We start from the raw sequence: 25,048 nt of genomic DNA, 5'->3' as shown, positions 1-25,048 counted from the left end.
CTGCCTCTCGCGCTCTCTGCCTCTCTCGCGCTCTCTGCCTCTCTCTGCCTCTCTCGCGCTCTCTGCCTCTCTCGCGCTCTCTGCCTCTCTCGCGCTCTCTGCCTCTCTCGCGCTCTCTGCCTCTCTCGCGCTCTCTGCCTCTCTCGCGCTCTCTGCCTCTCTCGCGCTCTCTGCCTCTCTCGCGCTCTCTGCCTCTCTCGCGCTCTCTGCCTCTCTCGCGCTCTCTGCCTCTCTCGCGCTCTCTGCCTCTCTCGCGCTCTCTGCCTCTCTCGCGCTCTCTGCCTCTCTCGCGCTCTCTGCCTCTCTCGCGCTCTCTGCCTCTCTCGCGCTCTCTGCCTCTCTCGCGCTCTCTGCCTCTCTCGCGCTCTCTGCCTCTCTCGCGCTCTCTGCCTCTCTCGCGCTCTCTGCCTCTCTCGCGCTCTCTGCCGCTCGCTGCCGCTCTCGCTCGCTGCCGCTCTCGCTCGCTGCCGCTCTCGCTCGCTGCCGCTCTCGCTCGCTGCCGCTCTCGCTCGCTGCCGCTCTGCCTCTCTCGCTCTCTGCCTCTCTGCCTCTCTAGCTCTCTGCCCTCTCTCGCTCTCTGCCTCTCTGCCTCTCTGCCTCTCTCGCTCTCTGCCTCTCTGCCTCTCTCGCTCTCTGCCTCTCTCGCTCTCTGCCTCTCTCGCTCTCTGCCTCTCTGCCTCTCTCGCTCTCTGCCTCTCTGCCTCTCTCGCGCTCTCTCTCTCGCCTTCTGCCTCTGCCTCTCTCGCTCTCTCTCGCCTTCTGCCTCTGCCTCTCTCTGCCTCTCTCTGCCTCTCTCTGCCTCTCTCTGCCTCTCTCTGCCTCTCTCTGCCTCTCTCTGCCTCTCTCTGCCTCTCTCTGCCTCTCTCTGCCTCTCTCTCTCTCTCTCTCTCTCTCTCTCTCTCTCTCTCTCTCTCTCTCTCTCTCTGTCTCTGTCTCTGTCTCTCTCTGTCTCTGTCTCTCTCTCTGCCTCTCTCTCGCTCTCTCTGCCTCTGCCTCTCTCGCTCTCTCTCTCTGCCTCTTCCTCGCTCTCTCTCTCGCTCTCCTCTCTCTCGCTCTCCCTCTCGCTCTGCCTCCTCTCTCGCTCTGCCCCTCTCCTCTCCTCGCTCCCTCTGCCCTCTCTCTCGCTCTCTCTCGCTCTCTCCTCGCCTCCTCTCTCCCTCCCTCTCTCCGCTCTCTCTCTCTCTCCCTCTCCTCCCTCTCGCTCTCCTCCTCCCTCCTCTGCTCTCTCTCGCCTCGCTCTCTCTCTCCTGCTCTCTCTCGCTCTCTCCCCCCTCTCGCTCCTCTCTCTCTCTCTCCTCCCTTCTCGCTCTCTCTCTCTCTCTCCCTCCCTCTCTCTCCCTAATTTTTCATTAGTTGTGATCCAATACTTAATTATCTTTGTTCTGACCCGACACCTGATTAGTTGGCTGTTATGGAGGATGGTCGTCGTGGACAGCCAGTCAGTAATTGAAAGATACAGTTTGTTTATGTTTTGAATTAAAAGGAATGTACTGATAACCGTGAAGTGAAAATGAGTCCATTGCTGTGAACAAAATGTTTCCAGGTGTGATGGCCGTTCTTTTCCAATTGAAAGGGGGAGGAGGGATTACTCATTACCCTTAACCACCCGCCTCAACACCGTTGGGATAGGCCAGGCTCCCGCCTCAACACTGTTGGGATAGGCCAGGCTCCCGCCTCAACACTGTTGGGATAGGTCAGGCTCCCGCCTCAACACCGTTGGGATAGGTCAGGCTCCCGCCTCAACACCGTTGGGATAGGCCAGGCTCCCGCCTCAACACTGTTGGGATAGGTCAGGCTCCCGCCTCAACACCGTCGGGATAGGTCAGGCTCCCGCCTCAACACCGTGGGGATAGGTCAGGCTCCCGCCTCAACACCGTGGGGATAGGCCAGGCTCCCGCCTCAACACCGTTGGGATAGGTCAGGCTCCCGCCTCAACACCGTTGGGATAGGTCAGGCTCCCGCCTCAACACCGTCGGGATAGGCCAGGCTCCCGCCTCAACACCGTTGGGATAGGTCAGGCTCCCGCCTCAACACCGTTGGGATAGGTCAGGCTCCCGCCTCAACACCGTGGGGATAGGCCAGGCTCCCGCCTCAACACCGTTGGGATAGGCCAGGCTCCCGCCTCAACACCGTGGGGATAGGCCAGGCTCCCGCCTCAACACCGTGAGGATAGGTCAGGCTCCCGCCTCAACACCGTGGGGATAGGCCAGGCTCCCGCCTCAACACCGTTGGGATAGGTCAGGCTCCCGCCTCAACACCGTTGGGATAGGTCAGGCTCCCGCCTCAACACCGTTGGGATAGGTCAGGCTCCCGCCTCAACACCGTTGGGATAGGTCAGGCTCCCGCCTCAACACCGTCGGGATAGGTCAGGCTCCCGCCTCAACACCGTCGGGATAGGTCAGGCTCCCGCCTCAACACCGTTGGGGTAGGCCAGGCTCCCGCCTCAACACTGGCAAAGAGTGGGAGACTTTGTTGTTTCTGAAAGACTTTTACACAGCTTATGACCCAAATAGCACCCTATTCCCTATATAGTGCACTACTTTTAACCAGAGTCCTATGGCACCCTATTCCCTATATAGTGCACTACTTTAGACCAGAGTCCTATGGCACCCGGTTCCCTATATAGTGCACTCCTTTAGACCAGAGTCCTATGGCACCCTGTTCCCTATATAGTGCACTACTTTAGACCAGAGTCCTATGGCACCCGGTTCCCTATATAGTGCACTACTTTAGACCAGAGTCCTATGGCACCCTGTTCCCTATATAGTGCACTACTTTAGACCAGAGTCCTATGGCACCCGGTTCCCTATATAGTGCACTACTTTAGACCAGAGCCCTATAGAACCCTATTCCCTATATAGTGCACTACTTTAGACCAGAGTCCTATGGCACCCGGTTCCCTATATAGTGCACTACTTTAGACCAGAGTCCATATGGGATCCAACCACCAGGTTAAATCCCAGGGAACAGATCTAGTCCTCCTTATCCATCTCTAAGTTATTTTGGTTGACAGAACTGATGGAGGTTTTCATGACAACGATGATCTTTGACTGTGACAGAAATGACCTTTTTTTCAGAATGAATCATTCATATTACATTGGGCTTGTGTGACCTGAGTCTATATCCAGTCCATTGCTAGATGGGATGGCGGGGAAGGCAAGCGTCAACAAGTGGGAACCTATTGTTGTGTATTTAATACATGTATTAGTTTGTTTGTTATATCACTTACTCAAATGTATTCTGTTCCTGACTCTTTCAGTTGAATAGAAGAAGTGTTAGAAAAAGAATAATGAATCTTAATCGACCAGGACTACATTTAGTTGTAATTGGTGGGGAAAAACAGAGGAAGTAGATGTGTATAGAATCCTCAATGTGTCGGACTGCTGAAGTAGAGACTAGTGTGTTCTGTCAGGTGGGGAGTGGAACTGTGTGTGTGTTTGTGTCAGGTGGGATATTTTGTGGGGGAATGGAAGTGAGAGAGTGTGCCATGTTTATTTATGTTGAGTGATTTGCTGTAATGGGGCCTCGACTTCTCGCATTATGAGAACTGGCTTCGCCATCTAAATCCTCTCACAGTGCAAATATAATGTGATTTAAAGAGGAAGTATGTCATGAATGCAGCAGCGAGCTTTGATGAGATGGCAGCCCAAGGGGGGTGTGTGTGTGCAGGGTTTTTCCTGCGTCAAAAAGGGGCTTAGGTTGGGGGGGCGTGGCGGGGGGGCTTGGCAGGCGGCACGGTCGGCCCTTTGGCGTAGCTGAATTTTAGAGGCCATCATCTTGGAGGAAACACTGGCTTATAGCCACAACAGTTGAAGCGTTGGAGCCAAATTCGTAGGAAGTCAAATTCAACATGCCACATTGGCTTCAGAAACAGCCAGAAGCTTCTGTTGACCACAGAGAGAGTTTGATTCTATCTGTTCTCCTCTACCTTGCCTGGCTGGAAAAGTACCGGGATGTTGTCTCGGATTTTGAATCTGAATTTAGAGAACAACGTTTTAAAACTGAATCTGAATTCGTGTAAGTTGAATATATGAAACTTTGATAAACTAGAAATGATGGTTTGTAAACTTAATATCTACCATATTAAAACTTAATATATAATTTCAAAATTGAATGCATTATTCATTCAATTCAGGCTCAAAGCATGAAATGCAAGTTCAGTTTATGAATTCAAAGATTAAATTTGTCCATTAGAAATAAATAATATATAAAAGCTGAAATATTAACTTTTTGGGCAACCTGACCAAATTCACATAGAAATGTGAGTTATAGATCTGTCAGTCTCATAGAAAGCTAGTCTAAGAAGCGGTAGATCTGTTCTATGTGCACTATTTCTATGCTTCTTGTTAAGCTTAGTTTTTGTGTCTTGTACTTCCGGTTTCATACACCGCCTTCAAACAGCTGAAAATACATTATTTTTTGTCTTTATGGAGAAGATTTCACAGCCCTTTTTTTTTTAGATGATACAATGATTCTCTACACTATACTTGTTTGTTTTTGTCACAACTCAAATTAGGCAAACTACTAGAATTTGATAAACCAGGAAATGGTGGAGCGATGTCTGCATAGTGCATCTTTACAATAAAAAAACAAGGAAAATACAACAATACTTTATTGTCAGCTCACAATTCATGACATCACTGGATTAGGTTTGACATCGATATGTTGAATCATTTCTGCTTGGACATGTTAGATGATACAACTTACTTATTGAATAGCCTACCAGTAGTCAGTAGTCTATTACACAGTCTAAAGCATTATGAATGACTTTTATAAGGTGATTTCTAATTATTCCTATTGCATGACGCCACAACGAAAATATTGGTGCCACCAAATCGTGGGCCCGGTGCCAACAAATCATGGTCCCGGTTGCCACCAAATCATCAGCTGCTGATCTAATCATGGGCCCGGTGCCACCATATCATGGGCCCGGTGCCACCATATCATGGGCCCGGTGCCACCATATCATGGGCCCGGTGCCTCCAAATCATGGGCCCGGTGCCTCCAAATCATGGGGCCGGTGCCTCCAAATCATGGGGCCGGTGCCTCCAAATCATGGGGCCGGTGCCTCCAAATCATGGGGCCGGTGCCTCCAAATCATGGGGCCGGTGCCTCCAAATCATGGGCCCGGTGCCTCCAAATCATGGGGCCGGTGCCACCAGGGGAACATGTTCGTCTAGAGCCCTGTCGAGGGGTGTGGTTTTTAATCAGCTGCTGATTGGCTGTTGGGAAGAGAGTCATGCGTGTTAGGATGTTATGCAGATCAATCTGTTGGTCGGACAAGGCTATGTATGTTTGTTAATGTAATGTCAGCGTTGTGAACGGAGTGCCACATGGCGGTGGGGTTATGGTATGGGGCAGGCATAAGCTACGGACAATGAACACTTAGCATTTTATCAATGGCAATTTGAATACACAGATATATATATATATATATATATATATCTATATCTATATCTATATCTATATCCAGCAACTTCGCACAGCCATTAAAGAGGAATGGGACGACATCACACAGGCCACAATCAACATCAACTCTATGTGAAGGAGATGTGTCACGCTGCATGAGGCAAATGGTGGTCACACCAGATACTGACTGGTTTTCATGAGGTAAATGGTGGTCACACCAGATACTGACTGGTTTTCATGAGGTAAATGGTGGTCACACCAGATACTGACTGGTTTTCATGAGGCAAATGGTGGTCACACCAGATACTGACTGGTTTTCATGAGGCAAATGGTGGTCACACCAGATACTGACTGGTTTTCATGAGGCAAATGGTGGTCACACCAGATACTGACTGGTTTTCATGAGGCAAATGGTGGTCACACCAGATACTGACTGGTTTTCATGAGGTAAATGGTGGTCACACCAGATACTGACTGGTTTTCATGAGGTAAATGGTGGTCACACCAGATACTGACTGGTTTTCATGAGGTAAATGGTGGTCACACCAGATACTGACTGGTTTTCATGAGGTAAATGGTGGTCACACCAGATACTGACTGGTTTTCATGAGGTAAATGGTGGTCACACCAGATACTGACTGGTTTTCATGAGGTAAATGGTGGTCACACCAGATACTGACTGGTTTTCATGAGGTAAATGGTGGTTACACCAGATACTGACTGGTTTTCATGAGGTAAATGGTGGTCACACCAGATACTGACTGGTTTTCATGAGGCAAATGGTGGTCACACCAGATACTGACTGGTTTTCATGAGGTAAATGGTGGTCAGACCAGATACTGACTGGTTTTCATGAGGCAAATGGTGGTCACACCAGATACTGACTGGTTTTCATGAGGTAAATGGTGGTCACACCAGATACTGACTGGTTTTCATGAGGTAAATGGTGGTCACACCAGATACTGACTGGTTTTCATGAGGTAAATGGTGGTTACACCAGATACTGACAGGTTTTCATGAGGTAAATGGTGTTCACACCAGATACTGACTGGTTTTCATGAGGTAAATGGTGGTCACACCAGATACTGACTGGTTTTCATGAGGTAAATGGTGGTCACACCAGATACTGACTGGTTTTCATGAGGTAAATGGTGGTCACACCAGATACTGACTGGTTTTCATGAGGCAAATGGTGGTCACACCAGATACTGACTGGTTTTCATGAGGTAAATGGTGGTCACACCAGATACTGACTGGTTTTCATGAGGTAAATGGTGGTCACACCAGATACTGACTGGTTTTCATGAGGTAAATGGTGGTTACACCAGATACTGACTGGTTTTCATGAGGTAAATGGTGGTCACACCAGATACTGACTGGTTTTCATGAGGTAAATGGTGGTCACACCAGATACTGACTGGTTTTCATGAGGCAAATGGTGGTCACACCAGATACTGACTGGTTTTCATGAGGTAAATGGTGGTCACACCAGATACTGACTGGTTTTCATGAGGCAAATGGTGGTCACACCAGATACTGACTGGTTTTCATGAGGTAAATGGTGGTCACACCAGATACTGACTGGTTTTCATGAGGTAAATGGTGGTCACACCAGATACTGACTGGTTTTCATGAGGTAAATGGTGGTCACACCAGATACTGACTGGTTTTCATGAGGTAAATGGTGTTCACACCAGATACTGACTGGTTTTCATGAGGTAAATGGTGGTCACACCAGATACTGACTGGTTTTCATGAGGTAAATGGTGGTCACACCAGATACTGACTGGTTTTCATGAGGTAAATGGTGGTTACACCAGATACTGACTGGTTTTCATGAGGCAAATGGTGGTCACACCAGATACTGACTGGTTTTCATGAGGTAAATGGTGGTCACACCAGATACTGACTGGTTTTCATGAGGTAAATGGTGGTCACACCAGATACTGACTGGTTTTCATGAGGTAAATGGTGGTTACACCAGATACTGACTGGTTTTCATGAGGTAAATGGTGGTCACACCAGATACTGACTGGTTTTCTGATCCATCCCCCCCTACCTTTTTTAAAAGTATCTGTGACCAACAGATGCATATCTGTATTCTCAGTCAGGTGAAATCCATAGATTAGGGCCTAATGAATTTATTTCAATTGACTGATTTCCTTATGAACTGCAACTCAGTAAAATCTTGGACGTTGTTGATGTTGTGTTTTTATACAGTGCATTTATAGCCTAATAGCATACCTGAATGACATGGCCCATAGGCTATATGCATGGGCAAATATGATGTTACAGCATACCTGAACGACATGGCCCAATATGATGTTACAGCATACCTGAATGACATGGCCCAATATGATGTTACAGCATACCTGAATGACATGGCCCAATATGATGCTACAGCATACCTGAATGACATGGCCCAAATGATGTTACAGCATATCTTAATGACATGGCCCAATATGATGTTACAGCATATCTTAATGACATGGCCCAATATGATGTTTTAGGGCTCATTTGTGGAGATGGAAATGAGATGTTAGATGGTGTCAGCATTGTTTTATTGTTTTCATTCATTTTGGAGTAGAATGTTATTTTAAAAAGGCACCAGAATGAAGCTTCTCAGACCCCCCACTGCTACACATTCTTCCAGAGGAAATACACACACACACACACACACACACACTGCTGCATACTACCCCCTTAATGAGAGTCCAACCATCTCCCTGCACTTCTCTGGAGGGGACACAAACAACAATATGACCTACCAACCAATACTTTAGGCCGTTAACGCAACCTACCTCGCCAATGTTTTCAGCCAATAACGCGGCCTACCTCGTCAATGGTTTCAGCCAATTAGCGCGACCTACCTCGTCAATGGTTTCAGCCAATAACGCGGCCTACCTCGTCAATGGTTTCAGCCTATAACACAACCTACCTCGCCTATGGTTTCAGCCAATAACGTGGCCTACCTCGCCAAGGGTTTCAGCCTATAACGTGACCTACCTCGCCAAGGGTTTCAGCCTATAACGTGACCTACCTCGCCAAGGGTTTCAGCCTATAACGTGACCTACCTCGCCAAGGGTTTCAGCCTATAACGTGACCTACCTCGCCAAGGGTTTCAGCCTATAACGTGACCTACCTCGCCAAGGGTTTCAGCCTATAACGTGACCTACCTCGCCAAGGGTTTCAGCCGTTAACGTGGCCTACCTCGCCAAGGGTTTCAGCCGTTAACGTGGCCTACCTCGCCAATGGGTTATGCCTCTCTCTATCTGCAGTCTGGTTTTCTGTCTTTTTTTCCTCTGAGGCCCGCTGTGTTACACCTTTAGGATGTGTCCCAAATGGTGCTCTACCTATAGGGCTCTGGTCAAAAAGTAGTGCACTATATATAGAGAATAGGCTGCCGTTTGGGACCGTGTTCCACCGTTTTGTTTTCTCTGGTCTCCTAGTTAATTGGATACCTGCGTTTCGCTGGCTGTTGTTATTTCATCTAACTTCTCTCTCTGTTTCCCTCTCTCTTGTTTCTTGGAAGTTCAGCAGGTTTAATATAATTTGGACTGATGATCAGGCCGCTGAAGCGTCGGTCCTGCTAGCTACCTGCAATGTGGATTGTTATTCCCCCCCATGCGCTCTCAAAGCTGAACTAACTGGGGAAAAAGCTCTGTTCGTTCTGTCACAGTGGGGGACAGAAGTAGTTGCAATGTGGACATTTCTGAGTAAGTGATTGGTGGATATTGTTCGGGCTGTCATAATTTGAACGTATAATGTGTAACCCATGGTTACGGAAGAGAATGAAAATAAAATAACCAGTCACACAACCGTTAAGTTATTATTATTAAATGTATTTGTTTGGAGTGAACAGCTTACTGAAGACGAGGCAGCTGGGTATTCGTGTGGTTGAGTCCGTTTCTGCAGTGACATTGGAGTCTTAACAACGTGACGGAACAAACAAGGCGCTGTAGGAAACAAGTCTTCGGTTGCCTAGGCGACATTGGAGTCTTAACAACGTGACGGAACAAACAAGGCGCTGTAGGAAACAAGTCTTCGGTTGCCTAGGCGACATTGGAGTCTTAACAACGTGACGGAACAAACAAGGCGCTGTAGGACACAAGTCTTCGGTTGCCTAGGCAACATTGGAGTCTTAACAACGTGACGGAACAAACAAGGCGCTGTAGGAAACAAGTCTTCGGTTGCCTAGGCGACATTGGAGTCTTAACAACGTGACGGAACAAACAAGGCGCTGTAGGAAACAAGTCTTCGGTTGCCTAGGCGACATTGGAGTCTTAACAACGTGACGGAACAAACAAGGCGCTGTAGGAAACAAGTCTTCGGTTGCCTAGGCGACGCCCCCTTTCCCTTTTTTAGCAGCAGCCCACATGGAAATGTAATGAATATTTAATTGTATTTAAATGTTTCGCTATTCGAAAGGGTTATTAAGATGACGGCGGCCATTTTGTCTGGCCAATTACCATCATCCAAAACCCCCCGTGACCGTCACACCCCGAGATATTGTTGCCTGAAGGATCTTGTTTTCACGACACCAGAATCGAGAGACTACGATATAGCCTGGCGAAATACACACGTGACTCTGGGTGACAACGTGAGGCTGTTTCTAACAACATCAGGACGGTTTTGCTCGAGGAATCTAATCCGCTTCATGTTTTGTTTCCTTCCTTCCTTCCTAGGATGTCGATACTGGTGTTGAGACAACACTTCGTCAGAGCTTTAGGGATCTTATGGATATCAGGCAGTTTGTTAGTCTCCCTCCTCTCCTTCTCTCAGTCCTTGGGTCTGTTAAGTGTCTTGTTGGCCAGGACTGGAGGTCTTGCAGATGGTGAGGCTGGTGGCGGTGGGCCTTGGAGAGGCTGGTTGGAGACCTTGAGTCTCTGATGGAGAGTGGAGTCTGCATCCCAAATGGCTTCCTGTTTCATTTCCTACATAGTGCACTACTTTTGACCAGGGCCCACAGTCATTTAAGACGCAGCCAGAGACCTGGATGAGACTGGCGTCTCTGGGTAAAGTCTGTCAGCCATGGAACAGGCACTGGCAGCATCACTGTGGGAAGTTCATTAATTTCTGGCGTTGACATGGACACCACTCTATAGCGTTTCACGGTAAACCAAACTTGTACTTTTTACATATTATCATTTGTTTTACATTCGGTACTAGGATTTGTTACTTTTGGGACTAGTGTCAAATGTGTCTCACGGCTCAAGCCTGTCTGTCAGCCCCGCCCCTTATAACACCTGTCTCTAGCCCCGCCCCTTATTATAGCGCCTGTCTGTCAGCCCCGCCCCTTATTATAGCGCCTGTCTGTCAGCCCCGCCCCTTATTGTAGCGCCTGTCTGTCAGCCCCGCCCCTTATTATAGCGCCTGTCTGTCAGCCCCGCCCCTTATTATAGCGCCCGTCTGTCAGCCCCGCCCCTTATTATAGCGCCTGTCTGTCAGCCCCGCCCCTTATTATAGCGCCTGTCTGTCAGCCCCGCCCCTTATTGTAGCGCCTGTCTGTCAGCCCCGCCCCTTATTATAGTGCCTGTCTGTCAGCCCGTCCCTTATAACACCTGTCTCTAGCCCCGCCCCTTATTATAGCGCCTGTCTGTCAGCCCCGCCCCTTATTGTAGCGCCTGTCTGTCAGCCCCGCCCCTTATTATAGCACCTGTCTGTCAGCCCCGCCCCTTATTATAGCGCCTGTCTGTCAGCCCCGCCCCTTATTGTAGCGCCTGTCTGTCAGCCCCGCCCCTTATTATAGCGCCTGTCTGTCAGCCCCGCCCCTTATTGTAGCGCCTGTCTGTCAGCCCCGCCCCTTATTATAGCGCCTGTCTGTCAGCCCCGCCCCTTATTATAGCGCCCGTCTGTCAGCCCCGCCCCTTATTATAGCGCCTGTCTGTCAGCCCCGCCCCTTATTATAGCGCCTGTCTGTCAGCCCCGCCCCTTATTATAGCGCCCGTCTGTCAGCCCCGCCCCTTATTATAGCGCCTGTCTGTCAGCCCCGTCCCTTATAACACCTGTCTCTAGCCCCGCCCCTTATTATAGCGCCTTTTTTCAGCCCCGCCCCTTATTATAGTGCCTGTCTGTCAGCCCCGCCCCTTATTATAGCGCCTTTTTCAGCCCCGCCCCTTATTATATTGCCTGTCTGTCAACCCCGCCCCTTATTATAATGCCTGTCAGCCCCGCCCCTTATTATAACACCTGTCTGTCAGCCCGCCCCTTATTATAGCGCCTGTCTGTCAGCCCCGCCCCTTATTATAACACCTGTCTCTAGCCCCACCCCTTATTATAACACCTGTCTATCAGCCCCGCCACTTATTATAGCGCCTGTCTGTCAGCCCCGCCCCTTATTATAGCGCCTGTCTGTCAGCCCCGCCCCTTATTATAGCGCCTGTCTGTCAGCCCCGCCCCTTATTATAGCGCCTGTCTGTCAGCCCCGCCCCTTATTATAGCGCTTGTCTGTCATTCCCTGGGGTGTAGGTCCCACCAGCCCCTGGGGTGTAGGTCCCACCAGCCCCTGGGGTGTAGGTCCCACCAGCCCCTGGGGTGTAGGTCCCACCAGCCCCTGGGGTGTAGGTCCCACCAGCCCCTGGGGTGTAGGTCCCACCAGCCCCTGGGGTGTAGGTCCCACCAGCCCCTGGGGTGTAGGTCCCACCAGCCCCTGGGGTATAGGTCCCACCAGCCCCTGGGGTGTAGGTCCCACCAGCCCCTGGGGTATAGGTCCCACCAGCCCCTGGGGTATAGGTCCCACCAGCCCCTGGGGTGTAGGTCCCACCAGCCCCTGGGGTGTAGGTCCCACCAGCCCCTGGGGTGTAGGTCCCACCAGCCCCTGGGGTATAGGTCCCACCAGCCCCTGGGGTGTAGGTCCCACCAGCCCCTGGGGTGTAGGTCCCACCAGCCCCTGGGGTATAGGTCCCACCAGCCCCTGGGGTATAGGGTGGCATTTTGAAGTTGACTCATAACTTAGTGTTTTCATTAGTTGATTCGAGATTCACCAGAGTTCTTTGCGTGTCTGCGGAGTAATGAGGGCCTGTGGGTGTCTCTCTCTCGCTCTCTCTGCTGCGTCTCTCTCCCTCTCTGCTGCGTCTCTCTCCCTCTCTGCTGCGTCTCTCTCTCTCTCTCTGCTGCGTCTCTCTCTCTCTCTGCTGCGTGTCTCTCTCTCTCTGCTGCGTGTCTCTCTCTCTCTGCTGCGTGTCTCTCTCTCTGCTGCGTGTCTCTCTCTCTGCTGCGTCTCTGTCTCTCTGCTGCGTCTCTGTCTCTCTGCTGCGTCTCTCTCTCTGCTGCGTCTCCCTCTCTGCTGCGTCTCCCTCTCTGCTGCGTCTCTCTCTCTCTGCTGCGTCTCTCTCTCTGCTGCGTCTCTCTCTCTGCTGCGTCTCTCTCTCTGCGCGTCTACCTCTCTGCTGCGTCTCCCTCTCTGCTGCGTCTCTCTCTCTCTGCTGCGTCTCTCTCTCTGCTGCGTCTCTCTCTCTCTGCTGATTCTTTCTCTCTGCGCGTCTCCCTCTCTGCTGCGTCTCCCTCTCTGCTGCGTCTCCCTCTCTGCTGCGTCTCTCTCTCTGCTGCGTCTCTCTCTCTGCTGCGTCTCCCTGGTGTTGGAGATGTCAGACATACCCATCGTATCATTATGTATTGAATGAATAACTTAGTTATGCTGATGCTACGTGACTCCTGGAGCTCTGTGATACTGTATCATAGCGTTGCTATGACAGCCACGTTAGCTTTTTTTGAAGTATTTAATGAGATTTGATGAGAAAGATTAAAGTATTGTCTTGGGGCTAAGCCAAGTTCACAACTGTTCAACATCTAACCGTAGTGGTTAATTAGGTATGTACAACACGATAGTTTGAAACGGATTAGCATTCAATCAGTACATTTCTCCCTATACGTTGGAATACAGGCGTTACTACAGACCCGGGTTCATTACCCGGGCTGTGCCACAGCTGGGCGTGGCCGGGAGTGCCGTAGGGCGGCGTATAATTTGGCCCAGCGTCGTCCGGGTTATTAAACATTTTAAGACTCCAACCATCTGCCTCCTGTGTATTTATGTATTGTTTACCTTTAACTAGGCAAGTCAGTTAAGAACAAATTCTTATTTACAATGACGGCCTACCAGGGAACAGCGGGTTAACTGCCTTGTTCAGGGGCGGAATGACAGACTTTTACCTTGTCAGCTCGGGGATTCAATCTAGCAACCTTTCGGTTAATGGCCCAACGCTCTAACCACTAGACTACCTGCCTCCCCCCTCTAACCACTAGGCTACCTGCCTCCCCCCTCTAACCACTAGGCTACCTGCCTCCCCCCTCTAACCGCTAGGCTACCTGCCTCCCCCCTCTAACCACTAGGCTACCTGCCTCCCCCCTCTAACCACTAGGCTACCTGCCTCCCCCCTCTAACCGCTAGGCTACCTGCCTCCCCCCTCTAACCGCTAGGCTACCTGCCTCCCCCCTCTAACCACTAGGCTACCTGCCTCCCCCCTCTAACCACTAGGCTACCTGCCTCCCCCCTCTAACCGCTAGGCTACCTGCCTCCCCCCTCTAACCGCTAGGCTACCTGCCTCCCCCCTCTAACCGCTAGGCTACCTGCCTCCCCCCTCTAACCGCTAGGCTACCTGCCCCCCCCCTCTAACCGCTAGGCTACCTGCCTCCCCCCTCTAACCGCTAGGCTACCTGCCCCTCCCCTCTCTAACCGCTAGGCTACCTGCCTCCCCCCTCTAACCACTAGGCTACCTGCCCCTCCCCCCTCTAACCGCTAGGCTACCTGCCTCCCCCCTCTAACCGCTAGGCTACCTGCCCCCCCCTCTAACCACTAGGCTACCTGCCTCCCCCCTCTAACCACTAGGCTACCTGCCTCCCCCCTCTAACCGCTAGGCTACCTGCCTCCCCCTCTAACCACTAGGCTACCTGCCTCCCCCCTCTAACCACTAGGCTACCTGCCTCCCCCCTTTAACCACTAGGCTACCTGCTCTAACCACTAGGCTACCTGCCTCCCCCCTCTAACCACTAGGCTACTTGCCCCCCCCCTCTAACCACTAGGCTACCTGCCTCCCCCCTCTAACCACTAGGCTACTTGCCCCCCCCTCTAACCACTAGGCTACCTGCCTCCCCCCTCTAACCACTAGGCTACCTGCCTCCCCCCTCTAACCACTAGGCTACCTGCCTCCCCCCTCTAACCGCTAGGCTCCCTGCCTCCCCCCTCTAACCACTAGGCTACCTGCCCCCCCCCCCCCCCCCCCCCCCTCTAACCGCTAGGCTCCCTGCCCCATGGTGAGGGTGAGGGTTTTGGCCGGTTGGACTTTACTTGGCTCATCACTCCTGGTTGGGGGCCTGGTGCCTGCAGGCTGCCCCCCCCCGGTCGCCATTTGAACGCCGTTTCCTCTGACACATTGGTGCGGCTGGCTTCTGGGTGAAGCTGGCGGGTGTTTAAGGAGCGCGGTTAGCTGGATCATGTTTCGGAGGACCCATGACTCCACCTCCGCCTCTCCCGAGCCCGTTAGGGAATTGCAGTGATGAGCAAATAGTGAAAATTGGGGAGAAGAAGGAGGTAAAATAAATGGTCTCTCCTGTCCCTCTAGTGGCTAACAGGTGGCACTTCTGGAACTGCTACCTTCAATTATTACTGTCAAACTAATCAAGCTGTCATAACGCTGGTCTTTTTTCCCTACTTTACTAAACGAAGGTCATTTCCAATTTGCGGAGTGCTTCCCTCATCGATCCAGCCACTACATGTTTATAATGAACCACGTCAATTTGCTTTGACTTCCCTTAATGAAGTAAGACTGATGGTGGGGGGGGTTGCCTGGTCGAGCCAGACTCCAGTAACCACCGCTGTGTGTGTGTGTGTGTGTGTGTGTGTCAGAGCGTGTGTGTACTGTGTACCCGGGGGGGGTTAAGGAAGGAAGGTAGGGAAGGTCGCAAAAAATGTACATTTTGTAGTTTGACCGACTATATTGTGCTCCATCTGGTGTTTCCTGCTGAAGCGTTCGGAACAGGAAACGCAGGTCGACTGCTAAATAACCCATTACCTCTCAGGGAGGAATCGACTCAGCGCAGTAGAAGCCATGGGGAAGGTTAGAGAAAGGTTGTGGTCGGTGTTGAAGGTGTTTCTGGTGCAGAGTTGACAACAAAATATCAGCATCCCAAATGGCACCCTATGCACTTCTTTCCACCAGGGTTCTCGTCAAAAGTAGTTGACTGTCGGGAATAGGGTGCAATTTGGTGCAGAGCATCTGTGTTTCCTGTGCTCTGGGGGCGGAGTCTGTGTTTCCTGTGCTCTGGGGGCGGAGTCTGTGTTTCCCGTGCTCTGGGGGCGGAGTCTGTGTTTCCCGTGCTCTGGGGGCGGAGTCTGTGTTTCCCGTGCTCTGGGGGCGGAGTCTGTGTTTTCCGTGCTCTGGGGGCGGAGTCTGTGTTTCCCGTGCTCTGGGGGCGGAGTCTGTGTTTCCCGTGCTCTGGGGGCGGAGTCTGGGTTTCCCGTGCTCTGGGCGCAGAGTCTGGGTTTCCCGTGCTCTGGGGGCGGAGTCTGGGTTTCCCGTGCTCTGGGGGCGGAGTCTGGGTTTCCCGTGCTCTGGGCGCAGAGTCTGGGTTTCCCGTGCTCTGGGGGCGGAGTCTGTGTTTCCCGTGCTCTGGGGGCGGAGTCTGGGTTTCCCGTGCTCTGGGGGCGGAGTCTGGGTTTCCCGTGCTCTGGGGGCGGAGTCTGGGTTTCCCGTGCTCTGGGGGCGGAGTCTGTGTTTCCCGTGCTCTGGGGGCGGAGTCTGTGTTTCCCGTGCTCTGGGGGCGGAGTCTGGGTTTCCCGTGCTCTGGGCGCAGAGTCTGGGTTTCCCGTGCTCTGGGGGCGGAGTCTGGGTTTCCCGTGCTCTGGGGGCGGAGTCTGGGTTTCCCGTGCTCTGGGGGCGGAGTCTGGGTTTCCCGTGCTCTGGGGGCGGAGTCTGGGTTTCCCGTGCTCTGGGGGCGGAGTCTGGGTTTCCCGTGCTCTGGGGGCGGAGTCTGGGTTTCCCGTGCTCTGGGGGCGGAGTCTGTTTTTCCCGTGCTCTGGGGGCGGAGTGGCTAACAACAACGCGTCCAAATGGTGGACAGTTGGGAGGAGTGCTGTCTGTCTGAGTCTGAAATGGCAGACTATTCCTTATATAGTACAGTACTTTTGACCGGAGCCTACCATGGAGCCCTGGTCATTAGTAGTGCACTGTACATATGTGTGTGTGTGTGTGTATGTTTGTGTGTGTGTGTATATATATAATTGTTTGTGTGTGTGTGTGTGTGTGTCTTAACGTCAACAGTGAAGATGCTGGCCTTCTAGGCAGAGTTGCAAAGAAAAATCCATATCTCAGACAGGTCAATAAAAGATTAAGATGGGCAAAAGAACGCAGAAACTGGACAGAGGAACTCTGCCTAGAAGACCAGCATCCCGGAGTCGCCTCTTCACTGTTGACGTTGAGACTAGTGTTTTGCGGGTACTATTTAATGAAGCTGCCAGTTGAGGACTTGTGAGGCGTCTGTTTCTCAAACTAGACACTCTAATGTACTTGTCCTCTTGCTCAGTTGTGCACCGGGGGCCTCCCACTCCTCTTTCTATTCTGGTTAGAGACAGTTTGCGCTGTTCTGTGAAGGGAGTAGTTACACAGCGTTGTACGAGATCTTCAGTTTCTTGGCAATTTCTCGCATGGAATAGCCTTCATTGCTCAGAACAAGAATAGACTGACGAGTTTCAGAAGAAAGTGCTTTGTTTCTGGCCATTTTGAGCCTGTAATCGAACCCACAAATGCTGATGCTCCAGATACTCAACTAGTCTAAAGAAGACCAGTTTTATTGCTTCTTTAATCAGCACGACAGTTTTCAGCTGTGCTAACATAATTGCAAAAGGGTTTTCTAATCAATTAGCCTTTTAAAATGATAAACTTGGATTAGCTAACACAACGTGCCATTGGAAAACTGGAGTGATGGTTGCTGATAATGGGCCTCTGTACGCCTATGTAGATAATCCATGAAAAATCTGCCGTTTCCAGCTACAATAGTAATTTACAACATTAATAATGTCTACACTGTATTTTTGATCAACTTGATGTTATTTTAACGGACAACATTTTTTATGCTTTTCTTTCAAAAACAAGGACATTTCTAAGTGACCCCGGACTTTTGAACGTGTGTGTGTGTGTGTGTGTGTGTGTGTGTGTGTGTGTGTGTGTGTGTGGAATAGGTATGGTGCCATTTTGGACGCAGTTGCTATATCCATTTTTTTTTATGTTTATTTTTAATGATATGAACCCATTGATTGTTGAAGAATATAACATATAAATGTCTATTGAGCTTAGTTCAACCATTGCACCCCACTAAATGTATTGTGTAAATGATTTTAAACTGTATATATAACTGCCTTAATGTTGCTGGACCCCAGGAAGAGAAGCTCATGGGGATCCTTATACAAACCCCCCCAATCAGAACCTAAAATACAAGCTTGTTTTACTCCAATGTTTGTAAACAAACAAAAAATATATAAAAATAAACACTTTATAGGTCGTTATCTATAAAACGTCTTGATCATCCAACTGGGAATTTCAACTCGGGAACTCCGTCCTCTTTCTGGAACTCCGGCCTCTTTCTGGAACTCCGGCCTCTTTCGGGAACGCCGGCCTCTTTCTGGAACGCCGGCCTCTTTCTGGAACGCCGGCCTCTTTCTGGAACGCCGGCCTCTTTCTGGAACGCCGGCCTCTTTCGGGAACGCCGGCCTCTTTCGGGAACGCCGGCCTCTTTCGGGAACGCCGGCCTCTTTCGGGAACGCCGGCCTCTTTCGGGAACGCCGACTTACAGACCTGTAGAAAACTGACGTCATGATTTGACCTCGTATTTTTTCAGAGTTCTTAGTTTTCTTGAAAGCACCGTTTTTAAAAAAAGTCATGGTATACTTCGCCAGCTCATATCTATGTGAAGTTGGATTCCGCGTTCTCGTCTGCTTTTAAAACCAAATATCGGTACAGGTTAGAATGTGACAGCAGAGATGAGGTGCGCGTTGTCGACCACGCCCCCTGACGTGCGTCAAGCCACACCCATCTCATTAATGCTGGTGAGATCAGACACATTGTCAGACTAATTTGCATTTGACTGTCGTCATAGCCCCACATTAACAGTATGTGATGGTGAGTTGAGGAGACAATCAGAAATACCGTTAGAATGTTTTTCAATTGAATGCCATCGCCCCAAATGTAAAACAACTAGACTTGGGTTGTTAATTATGTAATTGTTTTCACATGGTTGGGGTCGTGAGGATTTTCAGATATCAAAATGGGGTTGTGGGCCAAAACACTTGGGGATCCCCTGGCCCACATCAAATAACTGCATGTTCAAGGTATCTGTCGTTCTGCCCCTGAACAAGGCAGTTAACCCGCTGCTCCCTGGGCAACGAAGACGTGGATGTGGATTAAGGCAGCCCCCCCCCCCCCCCCCCCCTCACCTCTCTGATTCAGAGGGGTTGGGTTAAATGACGAAGACACATTTCAGTTGAACGCTTTCAGTTTTTACAACTGACTAAGTATCCCCCCCTTTCCCCTGTCAGATATCAAAATGGGGATGTAGGCCAAAACTGACTAGGTATCCCCCCCCATTCCCCTGTCAGATATCAGAATGGGGATGTAGGCAAAAACTGACTAGGTATCCCCCCCTTTCCCCTGTCAGATATCATAATGGGGATGTCGGCCAAAACTGACTAGGTATCCCCCCCTTTCCCCTGTCAGATATCATAATGGGGATGTAGGCCAAAACTGACTATGTATCCCCCCCTTTCCCCTGTCAGATATCATAATGGGGATGTCGGCCAAAACTGACTAGGTATCCCCCCCTTTCCCCTGTCAGATATCATAATGGGGATGTTGGCCAAAACTGACTAGGTATCCCCCCCTTTCCCCTGTCAGATATCATAATGGGGATGTCGGCCAAAACTGACTAGGTATCCCCCCCTTCCCCTGTCAGATATCAAAATGGGGATGTAGGCCAAAACTGACTAGGTATCCCCCCCTTTCCCCTGTCAGATATCATAATGGGGATGTCGGCCAAAACTGACTAGGTATCCCCCCTTTCCCCTGTCAGATATCAAAATGGGGATGTCGGCCAAAACACGTTGGGAACGACCTGACCTACAGCAAATAACTGCATGCTTTTCATGGCCACTAAACATACATTGATCATGTAATTTCAGATATGTCAGGGCAGCCTCACGATCTCTCAATATTGGTCACCATTAATTGGATATTTGAGTAATGTCAAATATAAAGGGAAGGAAACCTGACCAGTATGAAATGTTTTAGGTGTTGATATCACGGATGGATGGTCAGACATCCATAGGTTTGTCTAGAAATTTGAGAGTGGGGTTCCAATTCATATTCTTTCAACTGCTGATTGGCTCCCTTCAAGCTTTCTCTATGATCTGATTGGCCTCTCGTGTGGAATAGGAGAGTAACCAAAATGAATTTGGAATATTTCCAGACGACTTTGAAAGCTGCCCAGTTGGACATTCTGTCTCGCCAGTAGTTTAACTTTCTAATTATGGACCAACTTTGGGACCATGAAAAGCTTTGATGACGCTGTGTAATATAGTTGACTACAAAAAGCTGTCAGAACTTGAAGCGAATGCTTACACATTTAGTTTCGCGTGATGGTTATTTACGTCTAGCAATTCTGAAAACCCCCGTGTCGAGTCGATCGTTGACAAAAACGACATTGAATGCATAATTGCTGTCAAAACTTGCCTTGGGTTTTTTTTTGTGGTTCTGAAGTAGGGCCCTGCTTGGGCGGAGCTACGGTAAGCTTCCCAAACAGCACCCTATTCTGTTCAAAAGTAGTGCACTATGTAGGGGAGTCGGGTGCCGTTGAGGACACGTCCACTGCGTTGTGCTGCAGTGTGTCTTTTGCAAATTGTCAGGTTGTGGGTGTTCTGAAGCAGAGTTAGGAATTACTCCTTCCCTTTTTTAGGTTCAATAATTATGCATCCAATTATCCTGTCATATGTATATATGCGCATATTTCTTCCTCAACTCGCTGGGCTAATCGTTGAATTGATCTGAGGGAGAGAAATATTACATTTGGGTACTCGGCTGCCTCTCTTGCCTGGCTGGCAGACACAGTTTTATCTATCTATCCCTCCCCACTCCTTTCGTCTCTCTCTCTCTCTCTCTCTTTAGTTTGTGAGAGGTAGTTTGTTTCCAAATGGAAAGTTGTAAAATGTTAATCCTAGAAACTCATTAGCGCTCTGTGTTGACAGGTTGACATGTTTTATGCTCTGCCTTGTGGATGTTATGGTAATTATAGACCTGATGTATTGATTGATGCTTCTGGTTCCTCCTGCGTAGCTACACTCCTCTGCTGTAGCGCTGGGTGACCATAGTAACCTTTTTCCTTGTCAATATTTTCATGCACAGATGGAAATTGTTGATTGGTTCCAGTCTTTTTTTTTTTTTTACCACGTCCATGTGGTCGTCTTTAAAAAACCCACCTCCGTCTGGAATTGTTGAGTTAATGTGTTGATGGTCTTGGATAGGACGTCCTCGTCTCTGCATGTGTTGATGGTCTTGGATAGGACGTCCTCGTCTCTGCATGTGTTGATGGTCTTGGATAGGACGTCCTCGTCTCTGCGCGTGTTGATGGTCTTGGATAGGACGTCCTCATCTCTGCGTATGTTGATGGTCTTGGATAGGACGTCCTCGTCTCTGCGTGTGTTGATGGTCTTGGATAGGACGTCCTCGTCTCTGCGTGTGTTGATGGTCTTGGATAGGACGTCCTCGTCTCTGCGTGTGTTGATGGTCTTGGATAGGACGTCCTCGTCTCTGCGTGTGTTGATGGTCTTGGATAGGACGTCCTCGTCTCTGCGTGTGTTGTTGGTCTTGGATAGGACGTCCTCGTCTCTGCGTGTGTTGATGGTCTTGGATAGGACGTCCTCGTCTCTGCGTGTGTTGATGGTCTTGGATAGGACGTCCTCGTCTCTGCGTGTGTTGATGGTCTTGGATAGGACGTCCTCGTCTCTGCGTGTGTTGATGGTCTTGGATAGGACGTCCTCGTCTCTGCGTGTGTTGATGGTCTTGGATAGGACGTCCTCGTCTCTGCATGTGTTGATGGTCTTGGATAGGACGTCCTCGTCTCTACGTGTGTTGATGGTCTTGGATAGGACGTCCTCGTCTCATGCCAGACGGCACTCAAACTGAGATGACGTGAAACTGAAGAACCAGGGGTTAAATCAAACAGGATTTAACAGTGGAATAGAGTTTTGTATACCAGTTAGTTTTGCTTATGTTCTTTCTGTACCAGAATCCATTTCCCTTGCCTCAATTAAGTGCATTGTATTTTGAGTAAAAGCCAAGGGGGGCTGAACATTGGAACAATAGGATTAGTCTTTTAGATTGCCTGATTTTTGTATACAGCACACCAGAGCCTTACTTTACAGAGGCTAGGTCTCTGTAGCAGACTAGCCTAGTCTGAGCCCTTAGCACAGTCCTGACAATTGGCGTTAAGGAGTTTGAATTCCGTCTGTGTTCTCTTTCCCCGCGAGGAGAATATGAGTCTAGCGTTTACACTCTGCAGGCCCAGTGAGAAATCAGGGTTTAACCTAGCGGAGAATGTCCTCTATACTCACAGGCTCACAGCAGCCAGGTAATGGAGCTCTACATTTCCATGTCCTATTAATCTTACTGGCGGCCCAAACTGGGTTCAAGATGAATGCTCTGGAGCCTGGTGGATGTTTCTCTCATTTTTACTTTTACTATTTTTCTCTTAACAGCTTTATGTCAACTTTTTTTTTTTTCTAATGCTTTTTGTAAACAACTTGGTCCTCCTAATTACAGGTGTTCTCCAGGGCTCGGTTCTAGGCCCTCCTGTTCTCTCTCTGGTGTTCCCCAGGGCTCGGTTCTAGGCTCTCCTGTTCTCTCTCTGGTGTTCTCCAGGGCTCGGTTCTAGGCTCTCTTCCTCTCTCTGTAAACTCACTCGCTTGGTTCTGTCATATGATATCCTCACATGGTCTCTATGACTCATCTACCTGAGGAGGGACATCATATTAACTCAGCACCGTGCTGATAATGACCTGAGGAGTGACATCATATTAACTCAGCACCGTGCTGATAATGACCTGAGGAGTGACATCATATTAACTCAGCACCGTGCTGATAATGACCTGAGGAGTGACATCATATTAACTCAGCACCGTGCTGATAATGACCTGAGGAGTGACATCATATTAACTCAGCACCGTGCTGATAATGACCTGAGGAGTGACATCATATTAACTCAGCACCGTGCTGATAATGACCTCAGGAGTGACATCATATTAACTCAGCACCGTGCTGATAATGACCTGAGGAGTGACATCATATTAACTCAGCACCGTGCTGATAATGACCTGAGGAGTGACGACATATTAACTCAGCACCGTGCTGATAATGACCTCAGGAGTGACATCATATTAACTCAGCACCGTGCTGATAATGACCTCAGGAGTGACATCATATTAACTCAGCACCGTGCTGATAATGACCTGAGGAGTGACATCATATTAACTCAGCACCGTGCTGATAATGACCTGAGGAGTGACATCATATTAACTCAGCACCGTGCTGATAATGACCTCAGGAGTGACATCATATTAACTCAGCACCGTGCTGATAATGACCTGAGGAGTGACATCATATTAACTCAGCACCGTGCTGATAATGACCTGAGGAGTGACATCATATTAACTCAGCACCGTGCTGATAATGACCTGAGGAGTGACATCATATTAACTCAGCAACATGCTGTCTTTTTAACTGTTGTCCTCACCTTGATTTTGTTGGTCTAAAAACTGAAATTAATTCGCTACATTTCTGACTTTTTGATTTATTGATTTGAGTTTTCTTTCATTTTGATTTGATTGCTCTAAAAACTGAAGTGATATGCACTTTTAACTTCTTGATTGATTATCTTGAATTTAGATATTTATTTTGTATTTAGTTTTTTTCTTCAGTGTATATAATTGTTTCATATCCTGATATGTGTTTATTTTTCTCCCCCCCCCCACCTCTAGCATTTACACGTTAAAAACATTAAGGATGATGTGGTAAGACTACTACTTATTTCTCTCTTTCAGAATTCAGTCTCGTCTCCTGTTTGCCTCCCTCTTCCCACTCTCTGTCACCTTGTCTGTTCTATTGTACATAACCCTCGTTCTTTTCCTGCTCTTTCTTTACTAATGGCATGTTTGTTCAGTTTCCAGACTACAGTAGTGATGCTCCCATAACAGACCAACATCGGAGGCTCATGTACGAACCCACATTTCTCTCTCTCTCTGTCTCTCTCTCTGTCTCTCTCTCTGTCTCTCTCTCTGTCTCTCTCTCTCTCTCTCTGTCTCTCTCTCTGTCTCTCTCTCTGTCTCTCTCTCTCTCTCTGTCTCTCTCTCTCTCTCTCTCTGTCTCTCTCTCTCTCTGTCTCTCTCTCTCTCTGTCTCTCTCTCTGTCTCTCTCTCTGTCTCTCTCTCTGTCTCTCTCTCTGTCTCTCTCTCTCCACTAACAACATGTTGTGTGTACCAACTAAGTAGTGTTTCTACAGTATGTCTCAGGTAACAAGCAGTATGCTTCCTGACACTCTGCAGTGCAATCTTCCCTGCCTGTCTGCGTCTCTCCCTGCCTGTCTGCGTCTCTCCCTGCCTGTCTGCGTCTCTCCCCGCCCGCCTGTCTGCGTCTCTCCCCGCCCGCCTGTCTGCTTCTCTCCCCGCCCGCCTGTCTGCTTCTCTCCCCGCCCGCCTGTCTGCTTCTCTCCCCGCCCGCCTGTCTGCGTCTCTCCCCGCCCGCCTGTCTGCTTCTCTCCCCGCCCGCCTGTCTGCTTCTCTCCCCGCCCGCCTGTCTGCTTCTCTCCCCGCCCGCCTGTCTGCTTCTCTCCCCGCCCGCCTGTCTGCTTCTCTCCCCGCCCGCCTGTCTGCTTCTCTCCCCGCCCGCCTGTCTGCGTCTCTCCCCGCCCGCCTGTCTGCGTCTCTCCCCGCCCGCCTGTCTGCGTCTCTCCCCGCCCGCCTGTCTGCGTCTCTCCCCGCCCGCCTGTCTGCGTCTCTCCCCGCCCGCCTGTCTGCGTCTCTCCCCGCCCGCCTGTCTGCGTCTCTCCCCGCCCGCCTGTCTGCGTCTCTCCCCGCCCGCCTGTCTGCGTCTCTCCCCCCCGCCTGTCTGCGTCTCTCCCCGCCCGCCTGTCTGCGTCTCTCCCCGCCCGCCTGTCTGCGTCTCTCCCCGCCCGCCTGTCTGCGTCTCTCCCCGCCCGCCTGTCTGCGTCTCTCCCCGCCCGCCTGTCTGCGTCTCTCCCCGCCCGCCTGTCTGCGTCTCTCCCCGCCCGCCTGTCTGCGTCTCTCCCCGCCCGCCTGTCTGCGTCTCTCCCCGCCCGCCTGTCTGCGTCTCTCCCCGCCCGCCTGTCTGCGTCTCTCCCCGCCTGTCTGTCTGCGTCTCTCCCCGCCTGTCTGCCTGCGTCTCTCCCCGCCTGTCTGTCTGCGTCTCTCCCCGCCTGTCTGTCTGCGTCTCTCCCCGCCTGTCTGCCTGCGTCTCTCCCCGCCAGTCTGCCTGCGTCTCTCCCCGCCCGCCTGTCTGCGTCTCTCCCCGCCCGCCTGTCTGCGTCTCTCCCCGCCCGCCTGTCTGCGTCTCTCCCCGCCCGTCTGCGTCTCTCCCCGCCTGTCTGT

The 25,048-nt window shown here is 50.4% G+C and overlaps 1 protein-coding gene across 1 annotated transcript in view; it reads left to right on the top strand.

Moving 5' to 3' along the window:
- Window positions 1-25,048, top strand: part of diaph3 (diaphanous-related formin 3) — a 66,442-nt gene that overhangs the window by 20,651 nt on the left and 20,743 nt on the right. The window contains exon 2 of the mRNA XM_029744120.1: window positions 23,423-23,455. Within this exon, the coding sequence (XP_029599980.1) occupies window positions 23,423-23,455 (33 nt within the window). The remainder of the gene's footprint in view (window positions 1-23,422; window positions 23,456-25,048) is intronic.

The sequence above is a fragment of the Salmo trutta genome, unplaced genomic scaffold, assembly GCF_901001165.1.
Source record: "Salmo trutta unplaced genomic scaffold, fSalTru1.1, whole genome shotgun sequence".
Taxonomy (NCBI): Eukaryota; Metazoa; Chordata; class Actinopteri; order Salmoniformes; family Salmonidae; genus Salmo; species Salmo trutta.
Note: the sequence above shows the minus strand (reverse complement) of the source record. Positions and strands in the feature narration are given on the sequence as shown.